Source organism: Mercurialis annua, linkage group LG6 (genome assembly GCF_937616625.2).
Source record: "Mercurialis annua linkage group LG6, ddMerAnnu1.2, whole genome shotgun sequence".
NCBI lineage: Eukaryota > Viridiplantae > Streptophyta > Magnoliopsida > Malpighiales > Euphorbiaceae > Mercurialis > Mercurialis annua.
The window spans coordinates 95070-117556 of record NC_065575.1 but is presented as its reverse complement, the minus strand read 5'-3'; the positions used below and the strand labels follow the sequence as shown (position 1 = coordinate 117556).

General features: G+C 32.5%; 5 protein-coding genes across 5 annotated transcripts; 2 read left to right on the top strand and 3 right to left on the bottom strand.

The window, feature by feature from the left end:
* Positions 1-116: 116 nt before the first annotated feature.
* Positions 117-2897, top strand: LOC126686279 (uncharacterized). Its single transcript, XM_056106193.1, has 5 exons — positions 117-1251; positions 1357-1665; positions 1758-1845; positions 1918-2685; positions 2787-2897. The coding sequence occupies exons 1-5, from the start codon at positions 281-283 to the stop codon at positions 2895-2897; spliced, it is 2247 nt and encodes a 748-aa protein (XP_055962168.1). The 5' UTR covers positions 117-280.
* A 226-nt stretch (positions 2898-3123) lies between these two features.
* On the bottom strand, positions 3124-4423 carry LOC130015713 (uncharacterized). Its single transcript, XM_056106400.1, has 3 exons — positions 4279-4423; positions 3621-4138; positions 3124-3494 (listed from the first exon to the last, which is right to left on the bottom strand). The coding sequence occupies exons 2-3, from the start codon at positions 3944-3946 to the stop codon at positions 3302-3304; spliced, it is 519 nt and encodes a 172-aa protein (XP_055962375.1). The 5' UTR covers positions 3947-4138; positions 4279-4423; the 3' UTR covers positions 3124-3301.
* A 448-nt stretch (positions 4424-4871) lies between these two features.
* On the bottom strand, positions 4872-7745 carry LOC126686604 (uncharacterized). Its single transcript, XM_050380737.2, has 7 exons — positions 7509-7745; positions 7279-7303; positions 7196-7236; positions 6766-6912; positions 5783-6622; positions 5382-5696; positions 4872-5252 (listed from the first exon to the last, which is right to left on the bottom strand). Exons 1-7 carry the CDS (start codon positions 7743-7745, stop codon positions 4872-4874), a joined length of 1986 nt encoding a protein of 661 aa, XP_050236694.2.
* A 6751-nt stretch (positions 7746-14496) lies between these two features.
* Positions 14497-16910, top strand: LOC126686603 (uncharacterized). Its single transcript, XM_056106192.1, has 4 exons — positions 14497-14602; positions 14692-14799; positions 14877-15268; positions 16907-16910. Exons 1-4 carry the CDS (start codon positions 14600-14602, stop codon positions 16908-16910), a joined length of 507 nt encoding a protein of 168 aa, XP_055962167.1. The 5' UTR covers positions 14497-14599.
* On the bottom strand, positions 16911-17430 carry LOC130015647 (uncharacterized). The gene is made up of 2 exons (XM_056106191.1): positions 17336-17430; positions 16911-17196 (listed from the first exon to the last, which is right to left on the bottom strand). The coding sequence occupies exons 1-2, from the start codon at positions 17428-17430 to the stop codon at positions 16911-16913; spliced, it is 381 nt and encodes a 126-aa protein (XP_055962166.1).
* Between the last annotated feature and the right edge of the window lie 5057 nt (positions 17431-22487).

Genomic DNA, 22487 nt, shown 5'->3' with positions numbered 1-22487 from the left:
AAAGCTCGAACGAACATGAACCGAACATGAACACCTTATTCGCTAAACGAGCTGAACATGAACACTCCAAAGCTCGGCTCGGCTCGGTTCATTTACACCCCTACTTATTCCTGGTAAGGAATCTCCCGGAAATAATATCGATGTATATTTAAGGCCATTAATTGATGAGTTAAAAGAGTTATGGGAGACCGGTGTGACAACATATGATGCATATAGCGGTAAGAATTTTCAATTACATGCTGCATTATTATGGACAATAAATGACTTTCCAGCATATGGAATGTTATCTGGATGGAGCACAAAAGGAAAATTGGCATGTCCTGTGTGTAATAAGTGGACGTGTTCGCTAACATTAAAAAATGGAGTGAAGCAATGTTACATGGGTCATCGGAGATATTTACATGCCCAACATTCTTGGAGAAAAAGCAGAAAATTTGATGGCAAACCAGAGCACGGGTCAAAGCCTGAAGAGTTGTCAGGAGATGAAGTTCTAAGGCAATTAGATTTGCTTCCAAAAAGCCTTGTTTTTGGGAAGACACCTAACCAAAAAAAGCGTGCACGTGGTCCTGAAGAGCTCAATTGGACAAAGAGAAGTATATTCTTTGAATTTCCTTACTGGAAAACATTAAAATTACGTCATAATTTAGATGTAATGCATATTGAGAAGAATATATGTGAAAATATATTGGGTACGTTGATGAATATTGATGGAAAATCTAAGGATAACATTAAGGCTCGAATGGATTTAGAAGCAATGGGTATAAGAAAAGAGTTACATTTACAGCAAAAGGGAAATAAATTTTTTATGCCACTTGCTTGTTATACATTACCGAAGCCTGAAAGGAGAAAGTTTTGCGAATGGTTGCAGTCAATCCGGTTGCCAGACGGATATGCTTCCAATCTTTCTCGATGTGTAAGTGTTCAGGACTGCAAAGTTATGGGGATGAAAAGCCATGATTATCATATATTCTTGCAACGGTTACTTCCAGCATCAATTTGTGGGTCTTTGCGTAGTGAGGTTTACACTGCATTATCAGAGTTGAGCTCTTTCTTTAAGGAGCTTTGTTCGAAGACTTTAAAAAGATCTACAGTTAAAAAGTTGCAGAGTGATATCATTTTGATAATATGTAAACTTGAGATGATATATCCTCCATCTTTTTTCGTGGTAATGATGCATTTGGCAATTCATCTGCCACGTGAAGTAGAATTAGGAGGCCCTGTTCACTATAGGTGGATGTACTTTATTGAGAGGTTAATTGATAAGGAAATTTTATTTTTAGTTTTCTTGCTGCAGTTTTAACTAATTTTTATATATCTATATGGTTTATTCACATTTACAACAAATTTGTTGCGCAGGTTCTTACGTACTTTGAAAAATTATGTACGTAACTTAGCTCGACCGGAGGGTTCAATTGCTGAAGCGTATATCACTAAAGAATGTTTGAACTTTTGTTCACTGTATTTTCATGGTGTTGAGACAATATATAATCGCGTTGAGAGAAATAATTTTCCTGTGCAAATAGGAGTGGAAAATGGATTTTCCATATTTTCAAACAATGCAAGACCTTTAGGAGCTACAGAATATAAAACGTTATCCCATTCTGATTTTGAAAAATTGCAGTGGTATGTGCTTAACAATTGTGAGGATGTTGATGAATATCTTAAGTAAGTTATTTTATTTTGAAAAAACAAAGACTTTAGAGTTTCAAAATAGCTTTATTTTACACTTTTTATCTAATTTTATAAACGTTAAGCAGGATTCACATTGAAGAATTACAAAAGGAAAGTGTTATAGATGTGCAAAAAAGACACCAGGCAGGATTTGCTAGTTGGTTCAAGGAGTGTGTAAGTATGATGCTATAAAAGTACTAAATATTGAATTATGCCTCTAATTTCACCATTAAACTTATTTTTCAGGTTGGACGCTTACGTGCTACTGGTTTGGTTGCAGCAAAAGATCATATATATGCGTTGGGATTAGGTCCTGATATACGAATTGCTAGGTACAGTGGGATAATTGTCAATGGAGTTAGGTTTCACACAGTTGAGCGTGATAATTTTCGTCGGACTCAAAATAATGGAGTTTCAGTAACGGGAGAGCATAAGTCGAAAGAAATCGAGTTTTATGGTGTGCTAACAGATATCATTGACCTCCAATATGTTAATGGGAATCATGTTTTCTTGTTTAAATGTGATTGGTGGGATGTTGGCGATAAAAATGGAATTAAAACAGATGGCAACTTAGTTTCTGTTAATGTGAGCCGTAAATGGTATACAGGTGATTCTTTCGTGTTGAGTTCTCAAGTACAGCAGGTTTTTTATGTCAGCGATATGAAAAATGGAGGTCATTGGAAAATTGTGCAAAAATCATTTCACAGGAATATATTTGATGTGCCAGAAAAGGAAAAAGTGTGCAATGAAGATTCAATATTGAATGATGAGCCCTATCAGCAATACGAGGCAGATAATAGTCATGAAGTCGATCAAAATGGTGGTGAAAATTTGGAACTCTTGCATCCTATAGATGTATTACCGGATGAAGTTGATGTTGGTCAAATGTTTCAAGGTCAAAACTCAAACCCGATTTATTCTAGCGATGAGGAGGATGATACTACGATCAATTATGATGATGCCGACACTGATGTACTAGAAGACTCAAATGACAGTGACAATGAAGACGAAGACGTTGATTAGTGACTGAAATTTACCGCTTATTGAACTCTTTTTGGATTCTTGTAAGTATGAATTTTACTGAGAGATGCTTTTTTATATTGCCTTGAATGTAGATTGTAGAATTTTGGTGTTTTATGGCAGTAGTTATGCAGCCCAACATGAAATTTGTGGAAAACTGGATAGCAGAAACTCGATGTGTTGATGAAAACTCGTCGAGATATTAGCCACACATCGAGTTTGAACTTATGGAATTATATATGAGATATCAGCCAAACATTCAATTGATTCCTTTGGTTTAGTTTGATTTTAAGGTTTGGTGTAATACCAATTATTTTTTCTCAATTTTGTACTTCTACTATAGAACAGAACAGAAAAATAGAATTGAACTCCTGCCTTTTAATATAACTATTGACAATTCACAATTTTGCGGAAATTTGCTAAAACACTACACATATTGTAATTACCTGTTTTTACAAATACTCTAAAATAGACTTCAAATAAGAAATAAATGGACATTTATGTCCTCCAAGCAAAATAAAAGTGTGACAAAAAGGAGACTTTCTTTACAAACAAAAATCAATAACATTCTTCATCTTGAACCTCCATAAATTAGCTTCCTCTTCACTCCCTAGGCAGATGTTCTCTTGAGTTTTAGAGGACCCTCATCTTCACTAACACAAGAAGAGCTTTCCTTCCAACGAGCATACAAATATAATGATGAAGCGTAACGAGCACGGTGTTCTTTGACATCATAATCATGCCCCATAACTTTCCCATCAACAAAGAACTCAGCAGCGGAAAACATATGAACTCCACAATCACTACGAAAAGTGAGAAAAAAAATAAAAAAAAATAAGAAACAAGGTTGACATTAGGTTCCTATTCTGTCACCATAACTCTTTAATATAACCCAACCAACTAAAGTTAAAAACAAATTATAGACTTACACATCATTTTGGATAGGCATGTTTTCCACAATCTCTATTCTGAACGGATCAGTTATTCTCTTTCCCTCATAAGCACCGGCAGTAGTATCGATGTCATCTCGAGAATCATAAAAATTGGTAGCTTGAAGGAATAGTGGAAGCAACACACTATAGGAAGTAACATATTCAGTTGCTGATCTGTCATATTGCGCCGACCTCAACGAATTGTAGATATAGATGCATCGTTCCTTGAAATTCAGGCGAGCCAAAATCCAATGCCAATCGTTAACACAATTGATCGGAAAAAGAACATCGTCAACATCAGCCCAATTCGTATTGCAACGCATAGCACCACCTTTAATGTAGATAGCCACTGTATGTTTCAAAGAAACAAGTGACACATCTTGCTTTTTCTTGTATGCTGTGTAGAGAGTTTGAATACGCCGATCAAAAAAATTATCAGTTGACGTACATCTACTGTTTGCAGCACATCCAGATTTTATTTTCTTTCTCAGATAATAAAAGAGAACATCTACATGCTGCCAAATAAACAAAATTCAAGGTTAAGTAGCCATACAGTCACAACAATGTTATTAACAAAACTATCGTGAGTAATTCAAATAATAAACACATGAAATAAAATAAAAAGAACAAATAAAAGAAATATGGATATACTTACAGAACACTCAAGAGGCTTTCCAACGTGGTAGAGATGGTAAAACCAGGATTTCGTTTCAATATCAACCACGCCAAGAGAAAGACGAGGATGGAATTTATCAATCTTTGGATCGTATATCCAGCTTTGCCTTCTAAACAAACAAAGAAAAAAAAAATTAAATAAGTGAGCATTAAAACAGAACTGAAAAAAGTTAGTCGAGATACGAACTTGGCCCCTTTAGGACGTCCTTCTTCCAGCCAATTCTGAATGATGTCTTGTTTGGTGGCATCACTGAATAAAATGTGATTAGCATCAAATGGACAAATACGGACTTTACAACCAGTTTGCGTCGGTATGAAGCGGCTTGAAGAAGGACCAGACTACCAAAAACATAAGAGAGGATACAGTAAGTAAACTATAAAATTAAACTATAAATATAATTTAAAGCAAACAATACCTCCTTTGATTTGAATTCAGCAATCGATTCACTTGCATTTTTTTTAGTCTGATTGATGGTGTCATCTGGTGGAGATTTTAAATTCAACTCGCTTTGTCGCGAAACCTAGTAAATTGACAATAAACAAATTAATATAGTTAATCAAAACAGCTTAATTTCAAATTATTAAATATACCTCAAAATTCGGAGAGATAACATCAACGTGTTCGGAAGAAACAATAACACAAGGTTCACCACGGTCATCCTTGCCTTCAAGTACAGCCTTCTCGCAAACCAAATCTTCCAATTCGACTTTTTCAGCACCTTTTTCTTCATCAGCAGACTCCCTACCATCCCTTTCTTTGCTGGAAGTAGCTTTAGTATCAGCAGAAACAGGAACAACAGACTCCCTACCATCCCTTTCTTCTCGTTCCATTACTATAGAAGTACCATTTTTACTTGGTTTCACTGAAATGTCCTCTGCAGGAAGAACAACCTTTTTTCCTTTGTCAACCCTTGTCTGCAAGCCATCAGAAACATCATGTTTCTCAATTTCAACCTGATATAGATATGGAGTTCACATTAGGTTCCCATCAGGTTACAATAACATAATATGAAATAACATAAATTATATTTAACTAAACTCTAAGTGATAAAAGTACAAAATACATAAATCAAAACAAATTACCGTTTTAGAATCACCAATCAGAGTTAGCCTATCATTCAATGAATTGACAACTGTCAAAAGTTCGGAACATTTGGAAGTGAATAAACGTTTCAAATCCATTATATCATCCTTAATCGTCTTTTGACCAGCCATCAAAATTTCCAGCCTCTCTTCCATAACATTTAAATTCGAAGTGTTCGACGTTGATTCACCGTCCTTCAATATATTAAATGCCGGACAATAACCCTCCTCGTTTCCCTTAATTTTTTTGAATAAGTCACCTAGACGAAGGGCATTCATCTCTGCCGGGGTTGGAACAATTGATCGGAAAATCATCTACACATAACAAATGAACACCATATATGAAAACAGAGTCAATGATAAATTACATTTGAAAAATTGAAAATTTAACACATACGAACCTCATCGGATGCAATCTCAACAAATAAATCCCTGTCAACATCAATGTATTTTGCAGGAACGAATGCTTGCCACCTCAGAATCCGCGGGATAGCATCTTTGTTCACTAGCTGAGCAAAGGTATTTTCCACCGCCGGGCAACACTCGTAGAACCAACATACCAGTGCATATGGTAAACCTTGAAGTCGATACTGGTAAATGTTGTCTTCAATAATAAGAGATCCCGGACTAAGAACAGCTCTTTTTGACAAAGAATCAAACGTGTACTTGAAAACGTCAATACCCCATGGATAGTCGTTCAAATCAGCCGAATCAACTACGTCAAAGTCCTTCAAAGGGATACGAGCAGTCCTCGGTGAAGCAAGCAAGAAGTTATGCAAAAAATGCATAAATGCTATCTTAAACCCATCCTCCTCCGACTCCCAACGCCTAGCTTTGAAAAAGTCCTGAAGGGTCTGTTTAGAAACAGATTGCAGCCCGCTGAAGTACTTATCCAAAATGCCGTTTTCAACTTTTGTATAGGCATACTTACTGCTGTCACCTTGACAGTTTAAACCCGAGATCAAAGCAAATTCGTCGATTCCGAATTTCAGCCTATGACCGCCAACCTCAAACCACAATTCAGACTTCTTTAGCTGCTCCACCTCCCTCAACAATAAACAATGTATGATCTGATTTTGCACTTTGATCTTGGGAATATCAAGAAAGTAGCCAAAGCAAGATTGTCTAAACTTTTCCAATTCACCTGGAGTCAGAGTCGATTTGATATCAGAAATGACATCGTATGACATGCGCGTATCAATCTTCGAGTGAACACGATCTTCTCGGCTTACTTTAAACTGCTATAGCTGTATGAAAATTAGAGTGAAAACTGTTAGATATCAAAAATTTCACAAAGAACATGTTGACATGAGCCAGACGAAAATAGGAATTCGGAAAATAACAAAAGCCAGAAATTAAACCCATAGTATGCACACAGATTTACAGCACTCTTTTTCAGATATTTATAGCGCTTGTCAAAGTAAAACTGCTGGTCCAATTCAGCAGTGCAAAAAGTAACATTTTGTAGGTTAAGGTAATAAACCTCCAAGGCAAGTAAAACAACACTAAGCTGGCTCAGGTTCACTTCAAGCTTTCAAATTTTAGAGCTCCAACATAAAAGTCTCCCAGTATCTACATAAATGTACACTAAAACTGCCAAGCTATGTAACACGGACTCGGAAACTTGTAAACAAGACACTTAGATATGGACACGTAGACGTCAAGTCATTGTTATTTCAAGATTTTCCATAATAAAAATTGCAATTTTGTGTCTGAAACGCCAAGTTTCCAATACATGAATGTTGATTGAGTAAATTGTCCATCCTACTTAGCTGCCAAGTAAGGGTAATTTAGAGTTCATAACAATTTCTAACATTCCTCTCAATACAATGCCCAAAAATAACCAAATCAAAACCTGAAATTTCATTGTCAAACCCAGTAGAATGGAGGAATTAACCTTCAAAAACTGAAATTTCAGTACCCTAAAAAAATAGAGTTCATAACTGTACCTTCAAAACTATCTACCAACCAACCTAACCACAATTTTATATAAACATAATTCCAAACAATCATACTTAAACATAATTTCAAACAATCATATAAACAGAGTCAATTTATTATTTTAAGACATCAAACAATTCTAATGCAGTAGGTTCTTAATTGACTTTTAAACTAATGAAATCATACCTTAGGAGGAGATTTCTTGGATTCAGTTCTGGAAATGCCTTTGTGTTTCTTCGATTTCGGAGGTGAATCATTTGCATGTCTCTTCTTACTCAACTGCACAGGAGATGGAGGAACTGAAGCTTCTCCGGTTGACACTACCTTTTTGTTTTTTGAAGCTTTTTTTGCAACGGATTTCTTACCCATATCAGCGATTTTGATATTACCGTCGTTCTCAATGGCAGCCCGTGTAGTCACCATGGATTTAGGTCATAAAGAAGAACACGGCAAATTAGGAAGGAAGAAAAGAGTTTTGATTATTTAGGAATGAAATCAAATTTTGCAATATCAAATGGGTATTTCCCGCTATATGAAAAAAGGAGAGGTAAATTATATGATACATTAGACACACACTAAAGAGACATATACCTTAGATGAGGATAAAATTGGAATAAAAAATTTAAAGGGTGTTGAAAATAAATTAATGTTTTCAATAGAGGCATTTTTTCAAGGGTAAAAAAATGAAATCAATAATTTAAAATTTTGAGATTTCAATTAATTTGTTATAGTTTTAATAATTTAAATGATTAAAATTATTATTTTAATTAGGGTATGTGCATATAAAGAACTGGACAAGTAAATACTCGATGTCTGGCTAAATACTCGACGAGTTTTAAGCCTAACATCGAGTTTGTTTCTGTTCAGTGCTGCATAAACTTGATGATGGGTTAATATTCGACGAGTTTAAACCTAACATCGAGTTTATGCTAGTCCAGTTATGCCAAACTCGATTTCAGGCTTTGTTTTCGTCGAGTATTTAGACCCACCTCGATTTATTTTGAAAATTACTGCAATTGAAAATTAAACCTCCCACTTTTCTTTAGAAACCTAGAATCAAAACAAGTGAAAAAAAAAATTCTCTAAATCTTCCCCATTCCACAACCCGAAACCTAGCCTCTAAATTCATCAAATTGCTATCATAATCTTATCAAATCATTAACCAAAATGATGGCATCAACAAAGGGACGAGCTAAAAGAGTTGCTTCAAAAGGGAAATCATCAAGTTCAACTATGCCTCCGAAATTTGTTAGAAGAGAAGATTTGTCCTCAAATTATGATTGCCCATTTCCAATTTTCTCCGACGAAGAAGGTATTCGTTACGAAACTATTTCACGCAAGCCTATTGTTATACCTAGATATTTTGATTATGGCTTTGTTGACTAGGATGGGTTTGAAATCAAAAATTGATGAAATAGTTGGTAGAATGGGTTTAAATTTTATTGCACATGGTAAGTATCAAGTTTATAAAGAGTTAACTAGAGAATTTTATACCACCTTGAATTATGCCTCTAAGAATGAAAAAGCAATTTCTTTTAGAATAAAAGGGGTTGATTATAGCATAGGGTATGATTTTATGAATCAGAAATTGAAGTTGCCTAAAGGTGGCATTAGAGGTTGTCCTTCAAATTTTGATGTTAATAGAGTATGGAAGCAATTGACCGGTGAAGACTCGGTCGATTTACAACAAGCTCCTAATGGACTCATAATTGAACCATCATATCTTATATTTCATAAATTCCTTTGTCATTCTATATGTGGTAAAAAGGAGTCGAATAGAGTAACGAAGGATGATTTACTAGTACTTGACTATTTAGTGCGACGTTCGGCAAAAAGTGTTGATTTCATACACTTAATTTTTAAAAGCATGATGACCATGGCAACATCATCTAAAGTTGCACTTGGAAATGGTCATTTAGTAACTTGTATAGCATTGCTTCATAGTGCTATTGATGAGGATGATTTGCATAAGATGGAATGTTTGGGGGATGCGTATCTTAATGAAACTATGCTCCGTAAAGCCGACATTCTTGATATGGATGGAGAATTGATGAATGTAAAGGACCGAAATTGTTATTTAATTAAAATTGGCCAGCCGAGAAGAGGAAAGGGAAGAAAAGCAGAAATAGAAGATGACTGTGACGAAGATGAGGATAATGTAAGTAGAGAACTGGAAACCGAGAATGGTCAAGGTGAGGTGGTGAGGGATGATGTCGGTATAGATCAACCAAGAGAGGAGGAAGTGAGGCGACCAAGAAAGCCGAAGCGAAGGGGAGCTTTTGAAGAGGAAGTACTTTCTTTGTTAAATGAAACAAAGTCCAGGTTGACTAATATTGAAACATCTATCGAAGAGATTAAAAGAGAACAACGAAGGTCACATCGCCGATGGAAGGCTTGTTTCGGCACCTTGGGAGCACATGATCCTTCACCTCCACATACACCGGAGAGTTAGGTTAGTAACAACCAAAATATTTTGATTATTTCATATCTGTATGCTGTCATTCATTTGGTTTCAGGGCATTACTTTTCTTCCTGAAATATCCTCTGTTTTCCAAATTGCAGATAAGATGGGTGGCTGATTGCATAGTTGGTTCTAAATATCTAATTCTCGATACGCTGTTTTGGAGACTTGGAGGTGCAGTTTTGAAGACGTGGAGCAGATGTATATGCATAGCTGTTGATTATGGATTTAGTATTTTGAATTTGGAGGTTTATGTATTTGAACATAAGTAGGTTTAATTGTGATAAACTCATGTGTTATTAGTAGGTCTGAAATGTTATTACCAAGTATGAATATTTCTGAATGCTATTATCAAATTTGAATATTAACACTTGTTAATTCTAGATCATTGTACACTAATATTTTTTTTGACAAAACTTTAAATTTAAGTTTGTTAAATTGTTATAAATTAGGATAGTTAGATGACTTTTATTGATTAACTTTTCTTATAAAGCCAAAGAATAAAAATTGATAAATTTAAATATTTATGAATTACAAATATGTAATTAATTTGTTACATTGGTCTTTTAGCTTTTATTTTTCTTTTCCACCAATTTTTAATATTTAAATATCTAAATCCGTAGAAAAAAGGATTATGATCTAGAAAATTTGAATAAATGTTAATATTTTACAAATTTAAATATTTAAATTTTAAAAATATGTAATTAATATTTTGATTACATCAGTCTTTAAGCTTTTATTTTTTGGTTGAGTCGATTTTTTAATATTTAAACATTTAAAATTATTAATATATTATGATATGATCTATATATTTTTGATAATTTGTTTCATAAAATTTTAAATTACGTACATTATTAAATGTATAAACTTTATAGAATGCAACGACATAATAACATGTCTGTGTGTGCTACTCATAACTTGTGATTATTAAAGTGTGTACTGCCTGAACCAATCTGTTTTCAAAATTGCAAAAGTGCTTGGTTGCAAGATATGTACATGAATTTGAGATTTATGTACTTAAAAACGAGTTAGTTTATTTGTGATGAAATCATGTCTTATTTTACGAGTAGGTTGAAGTTGTAGGTTTATTTTTACATCTCACGTAAGTTGAGGCACATGCAACGTTAAATTGAGGCACATGTAACGTATATTTTAAGTTCTCTTAATTTTTATCAAAATTCATAAAATTAACTTCATGTAAATTTTGCCACATTGCTTTGTTAATGTAAAAATGGAATTGAAACAAATCATTCTTTCGTGTTCAGTTCTCAAGTATACATGAGGTTTTTTTATGTCAACGATATGAAAAATGGATGTCCTTGGAAAACTAAATAAAATATTAATTGTTTTATTTTTTTAGCGGTCATTAAAAAAATAAATTAAATATTGTTTTATTTTTTTAGCGGTCATTAAAAAAAATTGAATGTTGCTAATTAATGTTGTTTTTTCTAACCCTAACACTAATCCTAACCCAAAACCCTAAACCCTAAGCCATAAACCCTAAACCCTAAACCCTAAGCCCTAAACCCTAAACCCTAAACCCTAAAATACAATTTTAATAATGGTTATGCGAGTAAAATCATATTCAACGGAATAAATTTAGCTATTAAAAATTCAAATTATACTAATTAAAAACATTAAAATAAATTATAAGAATAGGCAAAAGTGGAAAAATTTCTTATTGTTGCAATTTATTTGCAAAAGGCATATATTACCTCCAAAAAAATTAAGACAAAATATTGTTTTGAAATATTTATGTTAGAGCGATAAAAATGGAGTGGTCAACTATTACGTTGAATAACACATAAATTTTTGATATCTAATCATAAATAAGCATAAAATCAACCATTTATCAACATTAGACTCTTTGTTTTGCTTTTAATATGGGAAACAAAGACTTTTTATTTTGCATTTTGCTTCTATATCTAAAGGAAAGTGGTGATATTTGGATTAAGTTGAAAAAAATAGATTTTAACTCGAGTATATATTGTTTAAACTCGTCGAATATTTTCCATGTACGTCATCGAGTTATGACGAGTTCAGTAGAGCATATATTCGATGAAACATATAAAACTCGTCGACTTTCTCTACTACCTCGAGTAAAAAACAATATTTCTGCAACAAGATTTTCAGAATATATATCAAACTGATTAGATTTGACACGATTTTGGCAAATCAAATCAGGAAAATTTAAAAACGAATTTATTAGGAGGGAAAAAATATTAAAATAGGAGGGAAACGAAAAAAAAAGAGAGGGAAACGAAAATAATTTGTTCCTTATTTAATTTTTTAATTAAAGAAGTTCCCTCTAAAAGGAAAATTCTTTGGCATTAACCATAATTGCAGGAATCACGTTGTTGAATGACAAAATAAAGTGGTTTCTTTGTTCTTATCAAAATATCGATCATAAAAAAAATTACAAACAATTCTCACCATACTTGTTCTTCAATTCAATTTGTTTCAACGATTTTCTGAACAATGTCACTTAATACTAGAAAAAGAGTTATATCGTTTAACGAATTACAAAGATCAGCTAGACTGAAAGCTCATTTGAGGAAGGGGAATGACAAACCATCGATGAAAAATATATCACAACAATCTCAGACTACCGAAACTGAGTCGGAACCTATTCCTCCTTTGGTGAACACAACATCTCCGTCTCCTCCAATTCAAAACCCAAATAGTATTGAACATCACAACCACCGTGATGATTCAACTGCAATACCAGTGGCTGCTGAAGTTAACAGGGATGGTGAAACTGAAACCATGTCCGGTGAACCAACAAACGTTGATGAAGGTTAGGTTAAATTTATTTTGTGTTTCATTTATTTTGCTTAGAGAATTGATATAATTAACAAATGAAATTGTGTTTCAATGCTTTTTCTGGAATGGAAATATTGTTTTCAAGTTATTTTTTACCTTATATTTTTTGCAATTCGTTTTTTTTTCTCTATTTTGTGTTTCATAAAGTTGACATACGGTTGACATAAGGTTCATATTAGGTTACAAAAACCTATAAAAAACTGCATCTAAATAAAAATTAAAAATAGTATAAGAGATACATATCAATTTGAATTGAGAAGAAAACTAACATGAGATAAACTGTAGTATTTCTTAGGTCTTCTTCCCAAAAAGAAATGTGTTTTAATTTAAAAATAGTTTAAGAATAGTATAAGACATACATATCAATTTGTTTCTCTTTTTTGTGATTATTTTGTGTTTCATGCGGTTGACATAAGATTCATATTTGGGCACAAAAACGTCTTAAAAACTGCATTTAAATTTAAAAATAGTATAAGACATACATATGAAATTTTAAAATAGTATGATAATTACATATAAAGTTTAATAGAGCAGCAAACTAGTATGAGGTAAAGTTTTGTATTTCTTACGTATTTCTCTATTCTGTGTTTGTTTTTTGTTTTCTGAGGTTGACTTATGGTTCACATATACTTTATATTCAGTCACTATAACGTTTACAAACTGCATATAAATTATTTTTTTAAAAAGGTACATATCAATTTGGAAACAAAAAGCAAACTAACATGAGGTAAACTGTTGTACTTCTTAGGTCCTCTTCCAAAAAAGAATGGTAGAGGTAAAGCTAGAGGATTTGAAGTTAAAAAAATGACTAAAGATGGTTCAAAAATTGGTGGAATTGTGATTGCAAAAACAAATAGATTACCAATTGGTCCTTCAGAAAAGATATTCAAAATGGAAATTGGTATTGTCACTCGATTAATGGCACCGCTAGGTAAACTTTATTGGTCTCAAATAAGCGCTGAACAAAAGGAAGCCTTACTTACAACTATTCAGGTAAAATTAATAATTATTTTATAGCATACTTGTTATTTCGAATAATTGTATTCTTATAATATGTGACTATTCATATGTTTTTTTATTGATAGGGTGAATTTGAGATTGATTTAAGTGATCCACATGCAAGAGAAGTAGTATATGGAATGATGGCTAGACGATTTAGAAATTTCAAGTATCAGTGTCACTTACACTATAAGACGTTCCCTACTCGTGAAGAAGCTGAAAAACATCCACCCAAGGATGTAAAAATTAACGATTGGAAGAACCTATGTGAACATTTTGATGAACATGCACACTTTAAGGTAATGTTTCAATTTTATATACAATTGTCTATTATCGTTTGCTAAAAATGAGTACTTTATTATCTAATTAGTTGGTAGTATGTTTCCAATTATATCTAAATTAGCTTCACATATTGTGTTCTGAACGAAAATACGAGGTTTGTTCAAAGGATTTCAATATTAAATGATTTTTAACCTTTTCATGATTTATTTTAACTCTGAATAAGCTTAAACTCGAGGTTAGACTTGAAACACTTCGAGTTTAAAGCCTCTCCACGAAAATGAGCTTATACAGAAATGAAAATCTCGAGGAATGAATGATCTCGTAGAGTATTTTTTCCTTCCTCGAGTTAGTTCATATCTGAGAAGCTCAAACTCGATGAAAGGCTTGAAACTCTTCGAGTTTTATGCCTTACCTCGAGTTCAGATGTCTACATAATTAACATAACTCGAGAAAATGCTTGTACTTCGCCGAGTATTTGGCATGTTTACGAGTTATGCTTCTGAGATACGAATATCTCTACTATTTTGGTTAAAATAGTTTATATCTAATTATATAAAACTTTTATTATTGATAATATGATATGTACCTTTAAAACCTTTATGTGTTGGCTTTATTATAATAGGCTCGAAGCACTGTAAACATTAATAATCGCAAGAAAGTGACCTTTTCTCACACTTCGGGATCAAAGTCTTATTGCCAACGTTTGTATGAAATGGTAAATATGAGTTTATATGTAATCTGTTTTTGATTTCGTATTTAAATTCTTTATCATTTAGTTTTTAATCAATTGTATGAACGTTATAGGAAACATCTGAAGTCATTGATGAAGAGCCACCTGAAATGAGGCTCTACAGTCAAGCACACCGTAAAAAAGACGGCTCATGGATTGACCCAGAAGCTGGAGATAAATACGTAAGTTCTTTTTTTATATATATAGTTATCTAAACACAATTTTATAAAGTGTTATTAAAGCATATTTAATTAATTAGGAACAAATGGAAGCTATTCGCTCAAAAGCACTCGAGGAAGGCGTTGCAATTGATGGGAGGAAAATTCTACAAAAGGTTTTGGATATACCGAAGTCTGGTTATGCTCGTGGACTCGGATATGGAGCCAAACGGATAACAGCTAAAGAATCAGAGTTTGAAGCTCGTTTACAAGCAGAGAAGTTTGAGACTAAAAAGCAAGTTAAAGAACTAAATGACCAAATTCAAAATCAACAGGTGAAAATTGATAACATTTCTCAATCATATAGCAAACTCAAGCATCTTGTTCAACAAATGTTGAATGCAAAAGATGATGAGGAAATATCTATTGATGGCGACGAAACATGTATCGATGGCTGTGAAAAATCTCTTGATGACGAACCATCTAATGATTGGTATGTGACGGCTTACTTAAATATATTTTTTAATTCGTTACGCTTTTAAATTTTTTCTATAATTTGAAAATTATTCACTTAATTATGTCAGTTTGAAAATAAAAGTGTATATAATAAACGTATTTTTTTTCTTGCAGATTGGAATTGAATGAAAGAAGATGGACGTCTCCTATATCAAAAGTTAGGCCTAATTTAGTTTCTTTTCTTTATAGCAAATAGTTTACATGTTTCATACGATCGGTTATTTTAGTGTTATTAAAGACTTAATCATTGATAATTTTATGTAATATTTGAATTGATTTTGTTTTTTATTCATTGATTTTAGCAACAAATTACCGTATTCAATTATTTTGGTATCAATAAAAATGGAAATAATAGCTTGTTGTGACAAATTAATTTTGTTACAGCTACCTAATAATAATGACAATTAATTTCGTCACGTAATGATAAATTTCTTCTTGTGATAAATTAAATTTGTCACCGTTAACAACTTATAATGACAATTAATTTCGTCACGTTATAATATATTATTTGTTGTGATAAATTATATTTGTCACCGATGACAAACTGTAATGACAATTAATTTCGTCACATTATGATAACTTACTTGTTGTGATAAATTATTTTTGTCACAGCTAACTAATTATAATGACAATTAATTTCGTCACGTTATGATAACTTACTTGTTGTGATAAATTAAATTTGTCACCGTTGACAAATTATAATGACAATTAATTTCGTCACGTTATGATAAATTACTTATTTTGATAAATTAAATTTGTCACCGTCGACAAATTATAATGACAATTAATTTTGTCACATTATCATTATATTACGTGTTGTGATAAATTAAATTTATCACAACTAACTAATTATTATGACAATTAATTTCGTCACGTTAAGTTAAATTACTTCTTATGATAAATTAAATTTATCACAACTACCTAATTATAATGACAATTAATCTCGTCACATTATGTTAAATTACTTGTTGTGATAAATTACATGTATCACAATTAATTAATTATTATGGCAATCAATTTCGTCACTTTATGATTGATTACTTGTGATAAATATTTATTTGTCACTTCACAATCTTTTTGTCACTAATAACTCGGCGTATGTGGTGACAAATGTATATTAATTGTGATAAATATGGTTTTATCACCATATAATCTTTTTGTCACTAATAACTCGGTGTATGTAGTGACAAATTTATATGAATTGTGAAAAATATTTTTTTGTCATGTTATTAGCGTTTTGTCACTAGAAGTCGATGTATATTACGACAAATTTTGACAACATTGGATTACTTGTGATATACATTTTCGTCACAATAAATATGAATGTGACAAAACAATTTTATCACAATAGAAAATTTATGGTGACAAACTATAAAATTGACTTATTGTGACTTGTTTGTTGTGACCAACAAAATTCGTCACAAAGTAGTCACAGTAACGTTGTTGTGACAAATTTTGGGCTTAACATGATAAATTTTATTCGTCACAAGAAGCCAAATTTTTTGTAGTGATGTCCTCTCAATGAGATCTACTATTGAAGTCTTTGTGCCATCTTCCACACTGTATATACATGTTACTGATGGAATAACCTGTATCATTTTAATTACATTTTTAGTTAACTAGAAAATTACTAAAATTATTCTACAAGTTAAATGTATAAATATATTTGAAATAACATCTGATGTTACCATCATTCTTCTAGCTAGTGAATAGTTTTCCCTAAGTGCTTCTTCTGCTTTATTTGTCAGTTTTGTCATAGTATAAGAAGCTATGTTTCTATTTTTGTAGCTCCACTCTTGAACTAATACCCTCAAATATTCCAGAAGTGTTGCAACTGGTAATTCCCTTGCTGATTTGATTGCTGCATTAAAAGACTCAGCAATATTCGATGTCATTGTCCAGTACCTGATAAAACTCCAATGATTAGTATTTAAAAAACTAAATTAATGGTTAACTGTAAGTAATCTTATAGTGAATTATAGGTTAATTATAAACATCTTATTATTTATTTAGCAAAACAAAATATCGTAATCAATTTTTGTACCTGTTTTCAGTTGAATATGCTCTTGCCCATTTTTCTAACCCAACACCAACAAGGTATGGTCGTATTGCTACGTTGATGCTATCTAGTTCTGCCATAAAGTAATCAAAACTTTTTTTCGTGTACGCCTTCGCATCCCCAAAAAACAGTCCTTCAAACTCTTTGGATTTTTAGGATTAACTTTAAATTGTTTTTTGACGTTACACAAGAGATGATACGCGCAAATACCATGACTAGCAAGAGGAAATACTGAATTTGCAGCCTTTTTAATGCTATCATGTCTATCAGATACAATACATAACTACTCCTTTTCTCTAAAAGCTCCTTTTATTTTCTCAAAAAAGTAATGCCAAGACTCATCATTTTCAGAATCGACCACACAAAATGCAAGTGGAAATATCTTACCCCCACCGTCTTGTGTAGATGCAGTTAGTAGTGTTCCTCGATAGTTTGATTTTAAAAAAGTTCCATCCACTACAATAACCGGTCTACAAAATTCCAGCCCTTTATGGATGCATCCAAAGCGGTAAAAACATATTTAAATTTATTCCCTTCTGCTGTTTGTAGATCTACAACTGATCCTGGGTTTGTTTTCACAAGCATATTCAAAAAATTAGGCAAAACTGAATATGAATCTCTTGGTTTACCTCTAATTAACTCAAGTGCTTTTCCTCTGGATCTCCAAGCCTTGTTGTAAAACAACTCCAAAATCTCTTTGCATATCGGAAATAATGTCTGCCGGTGTGTACACAGTCTTTATATTCAAGAATTTTGATTTTATCAAGTCCCCAATTACTGAATATGTCGCTTGCCGTTGTTCTTCCATTCTGAATTCCGGGGGACATGTGTGAATATCGTCCATTCTTCTTATAATAAACATGCTTGTCTTTCCGCCTTTCGAAGCCCTTAAATTCCAGTTGCATTGATCATAGAGGCAATGAATCACGTATTCGAGCTTGCACGATTTACTTACAGCAAACTGAAATTTTTTTTCAATTGCGTAAAAACACAAACATGATTTCATTGTCTTTTTATCCTTGAATATCTGCCCTTTAAAGACTTCTTTGACACTTTGTGACGATACAATTTCATTCTCCCCGTCCTCGATTGTTTGTCGTTCTGCTTCGTCATGTTCCATCTGCTTGAATATCATTTCAGCATATGTAACAATATCCATTGCTGTAGGACTGGGATATGACGCCTCATGTATGTCTTCATTCGTATCTTCAACTGTTTCAGTGTCCATTTCAATGACATTCTGAATCTCATACCCTGTAGTTGTGATGCACAGTGGAAAACGTGTAATTCTAGCATCCTCTCTTTTAATCTCAATATAAAATTGAAGGCTTTCATTATCATCAATGTCCACATCTTGCTGATTTGGTTCCAACTGATACTTGATGTGTATTTCAGTTTCCCCAAATTTAACCTTAAGTATACTGAAAATCAATGCTTTTAGAGTTTCAAATTCCTTATCGTCTTTAACTAAAATACCCTTGATCTTATAATTTGAGTAGTTTAGATTCTCATCCCATACTCCATCATAGTATACAAGAACCTTCAATGTTGTCATTCCTGCAGTTTTTGAAAAAAATAAATTATGTCATCAGTTACTTAAGTTAACCTTTAGTTTACGATTAGTACACTAATAGTTCACTTGAAAAAAAAATTGTCAGTTAATATCATCATTAATATGCATCATTCAGGTTAACAATTGCACGCAAGTTCATTAACATTTTTTTCTTCAATATACATGTAATTCACTACTTATAACTCAAATTTTTAAGCTGATGAATTATTATATCGTTGGTTTTGAATCACTAATGTTTTCGAATCATCACTGATTCGAATCATTAGTAAACACCTAATTCACCATCTATAATAGATAATTTCAGCATAATATATATGAATTTTTTTGTTTTAATTCAAGAAACCACTAACCCGTTTGAAAGGCTGATTTTATGAAGGTCTTCTTCTGCTTGAAATTTATTTTTTGTCAAGTTTTCGACTTTTTGATTTTCTTCTTTTGCTTGAATCTCCGTTTTATGTGGTCTTTTATTAGCAATTAAGGATTTTAATAGATTTATTTGTATCATATCAGGATCTTTTCCACAACTGTTGCTATAATTAAGCATTACAAAAGATTCACCATCTTTCCTTTCTCACATATCCACCGTATTTGTTATATTAACTAATCTATTTGTGTAATTTATAAACTAATAATTAATGTTGTCAATTTTTTTTTGTCAACCGTAAATTTCATAATAAGTTTGCCTATATTGGGTACTTATTAATTTTTCTCTACATAAATCTCTCTTTTTAAAAAGCTCCACCAAAGTGTTTGGTGAGAATTGTTTTAGAGCTTTTGGATCTTTTTGAACCTCCAACAGCTATTGTTTGAAAAGCTCTATTTTGGAGTTTTTTGCCAACAACTGATAGCTGTTTCAATATTTTTAATTATTTAGACACAATTATCCCTACTAGAATATATCATTTTTTAATATATAAATTTTTTTTGAATTATTTTTAACTCTAATCATTTATAAATTATACAAAATTATTTTATTTATATTAAAACAATTATAATTTAATAATTTTTTTAAAAATTATTATAAATTTATTAAAAAAATATCTAAATAAGTTTCAACTAAATATTTTTTTTATAAAAAAATAATATTATTTGCGCGTATCATAATTTAGATATAATATACTCATAATTTAATAAAAAAAAATAAAAATTATGCCCTTTATGGTCATTTTATATATAAACAGTTACAACTAATTGAATTTCACCAAACACTCATAATCTATCAGCTATCAGCTACCGGCCAACAGCTAACAGTTATCAGCAACAGCTAACAGCCACCAGCTAAAAGAAATAGCTGAATCAAACATGTTAGGTATTTACTTTTTAAATTTTTTATTTTGTTCCAATTCATACACTTATTTAAAGCTAATGATGGAAGAGTAATTTCTTTGAATTGGATTAAAATGTTGTTTTCTTTTAATTGTTACAATTTTTTTGCGTTAGATGCAATTTCATGCTTTGGCTTATTATGAAGTGCAAGATTAGAACCAGAGACAAGCTGAAAAGGTAGGGTGTAATTGAAGAAGATATATGTGTCCTTTGTAATACTGAAGTTGAGTCTATAGAACATTGCTTCTTTGGCTGCAAGTTTGCTAAAAAAAGTTTGGCAGCATATCCTTCCCCTTTGTGATGCTCAGGTTCACCACAGAATGCGTGAGTTGGTTCTGTAGAAGAGCAGCATGCAAAAGCAAGCTGGTTGAACTAAGAAGATTGATTCTCGCCACTACTATTTACCAGATTTGGAGAGTGAAAAACAAGAATTTTTCAATCAAAATGATTATACTATTTAACAAATTTTGTTAGATAAATATAGGATATAAACGATAGTCATCCTCAATTTGTTTACCTTAGAGATATGCAAAGATAATTTGATAAGCTACTGTTAGTTTCTCTTATTAGGCTTTATTGTTTGGGATTTATCCCTTTGTTTCTTTTTTGCTAGTTTGAACAATCAAGGCTTTTGGTTTCTCTTTATAAAAAAATAAAATAAAATGAATCAAATATGATAATACATAATATATTACAATTTCTTTTTCTTAAAGATGTACAATTTATTATCATCCCTAAATAAAATCTACTCTTAATTATTTAATATTTATAACCAATTTTTTTTTGATCACAGAGAAAGGCCAAGGCCAAAGAAGAAGAAAGCTACAAGCTCCTACACATACGGGGGATAGAGATCCCGGCGTTGTCATCAGTAATGAAGCTATAGATACCCTTCGGAATACTATCGTAATGCAGCAGCCCAACATGGTGAGAGAATCCGATATTAGCCATACGATCAGCAACACGGTTGCCTTCTCTGCGAATATGACCGATGGAAATATGCCAGTCTTTGTCAATCATTCTCCTGATTTCCCTTCGGATGTTCGTATTGCCATTAACGCAATTGTCTTCGTTGTTCAGGCTGTCCACTCCGAGCTTGCTGCCCATTTCCAAGATGACATGTCTGTAGCCACGGTTCCAGGCAGCTTCTAATCCGTCAAGCGCACCCCAAAGCTCAGCTTGAAGGACCGAACTGAAATTGAGAATTTCTGGATACTTTTTCTTATTCACATACCCAACTATATATACACTGTTGACATAGCCTACACTAGGAAAGAAATCATTTGCTGTAAATACAAATCAAAGAATAAAATCAGCTAACCTAACAGCTAATTTACAGCAGCTAACCAGGGAATTAATTAGCCCAGAATCAGGAAAATATTGACTAGGATCTTAGCATTAATCTTTAGTCAATATTTTCTGATATTTCTAACACTCCCCCTCAAGCTGGTGAATGTATATCAATCATTCCTAGCTTGGATACATTTAACTCAAAAACTGCCCTGAGTAAAGGTTTAGTAAGAATATCAGCTTCTTGATCTTTCGAGGGTACATAAGAGAGTTTCATTTTTCCACTTTCAATCTCTGACTTGATGAAGTTCCTACCAATACGAACGTGCTTCATCCGATGATGCTGTATAGGATTATGAATGTTGGCGATTGCCGACTGACTGTCGCTGTATAGCTGTATTTGACCATCAACTTTAATTTTCAGTTAAGTTAGCAACCTGTCCAGCCAAATTAGTTCACAAATTCCTTGTGCGATGGCACGATACTCTGCTTCAGCGCTGCTTCTTGACACCACGGTTTGCTTTTTTCTTCTCCAAGTGACTACATTCCCCCATAACTTGGTACAATACCCTGTTGTTGATTTTCTATCTTCCACTGAACCAGCCCAATCTGCATCAGCAAATCCCTCAACTTTTCGATTCTCACTTTTTCTATAAAGCATTCCCTTACCAGGTGTTCCTTTTAGATATCTGAGAATCTGATAAACTGCATTCTCATGACGAACAGTTGGAGCATGCATAAACTGACTAACTACGCTAACACTATAAGCAATGTCAGGCCTAGTGAGTGATAGATAGATTAGCTTTCCCACCAATCGCTGGTACCTTTCTTTATCTGTTGGAGGGTCTTCTTCGGTCAACTTTTGTTTCCAGTTTTTTTCTAGTGGAGTAGTTGCTGGTCGACAACCAATCTTTCCTGTCTCCATTAGAAGGTCTAGGATATATTTCC

Coding starts and splice junctions, on each gene's coding strand:
- LOC126686603 (XM_056106192.1), top strand. Junction 14,800..14,876: donor CAGAAGCTGGAGATAAATAC/GTAAGTTCTTTT, acceptor TTAATTAATTAG/GAACAAATGGAAGCTATTCG.
- LOC126686279 (XM_056106193.1), top strand. CDS start 281: ATGTTATCTGGATGGAGCACAAAAGGAAAATTGGCATGTCCTGTGTGT. Junction 1,252..1,356: donor TGGATGTACTTTATTGAGAG/GTTAATTGATAA, acceptor TTTGTTGCGCAG/GTTCTTACGTACTTTGAAAA. Junction 2,686..2,786: donor GTGACAATGAAGACGAAGAC/GTTGATTAGTGA, acceptor CCTTGAATGTAG/ATTGTAGAATTTTGGTGTTT.
- LOC130015647 (XM_056106191.1), bottom strand. CDS start 17,430: ATGGCAGAACTAGATAGCATCAACGTAGCAATACGACCATACCTTGTT. Junction 17,197..17,335: donor GCATATTCAACTGAAAACAG/GTACAAAAATTG, acceptor GAGTTTTATCAG/GTACTGGACAATGACATCGA.
- LOC130015713 (XM_056106400.1), bottom strand. CDS start 3,946: ATGCGTTGCAATACGAATTGGGCTGATGTTGACGATGTTCTTTTTCCG. Junction 3,495..3,620: donor ATGCCTATCCAAAATGATGT/GTAAGTCTATAA, acceptor CACTTTTCGTAG/TGATTGTGGAGTTCATATGT.
- LOC126686604 (XM_050380737.2), bottom strand. CDS start 7,745: ATGGTGACTACACGGGCTGCCATTGAGAACGACGGTAATATCAAAATC. Junction 5,697..5,782: donor TTGAGATTGCATCCGATGAG/GTTCGTATGTGT, acceptor TGTTATGTGTAG/ATGATTTTCCGATCAATTGT. Junction 5,253..5,381: donor TGATTGGTGATTCTAAAACG/GTAATTTGTTTT, acceptor TATCTATATCAG/GTTGAAATTGAGAAACATGA.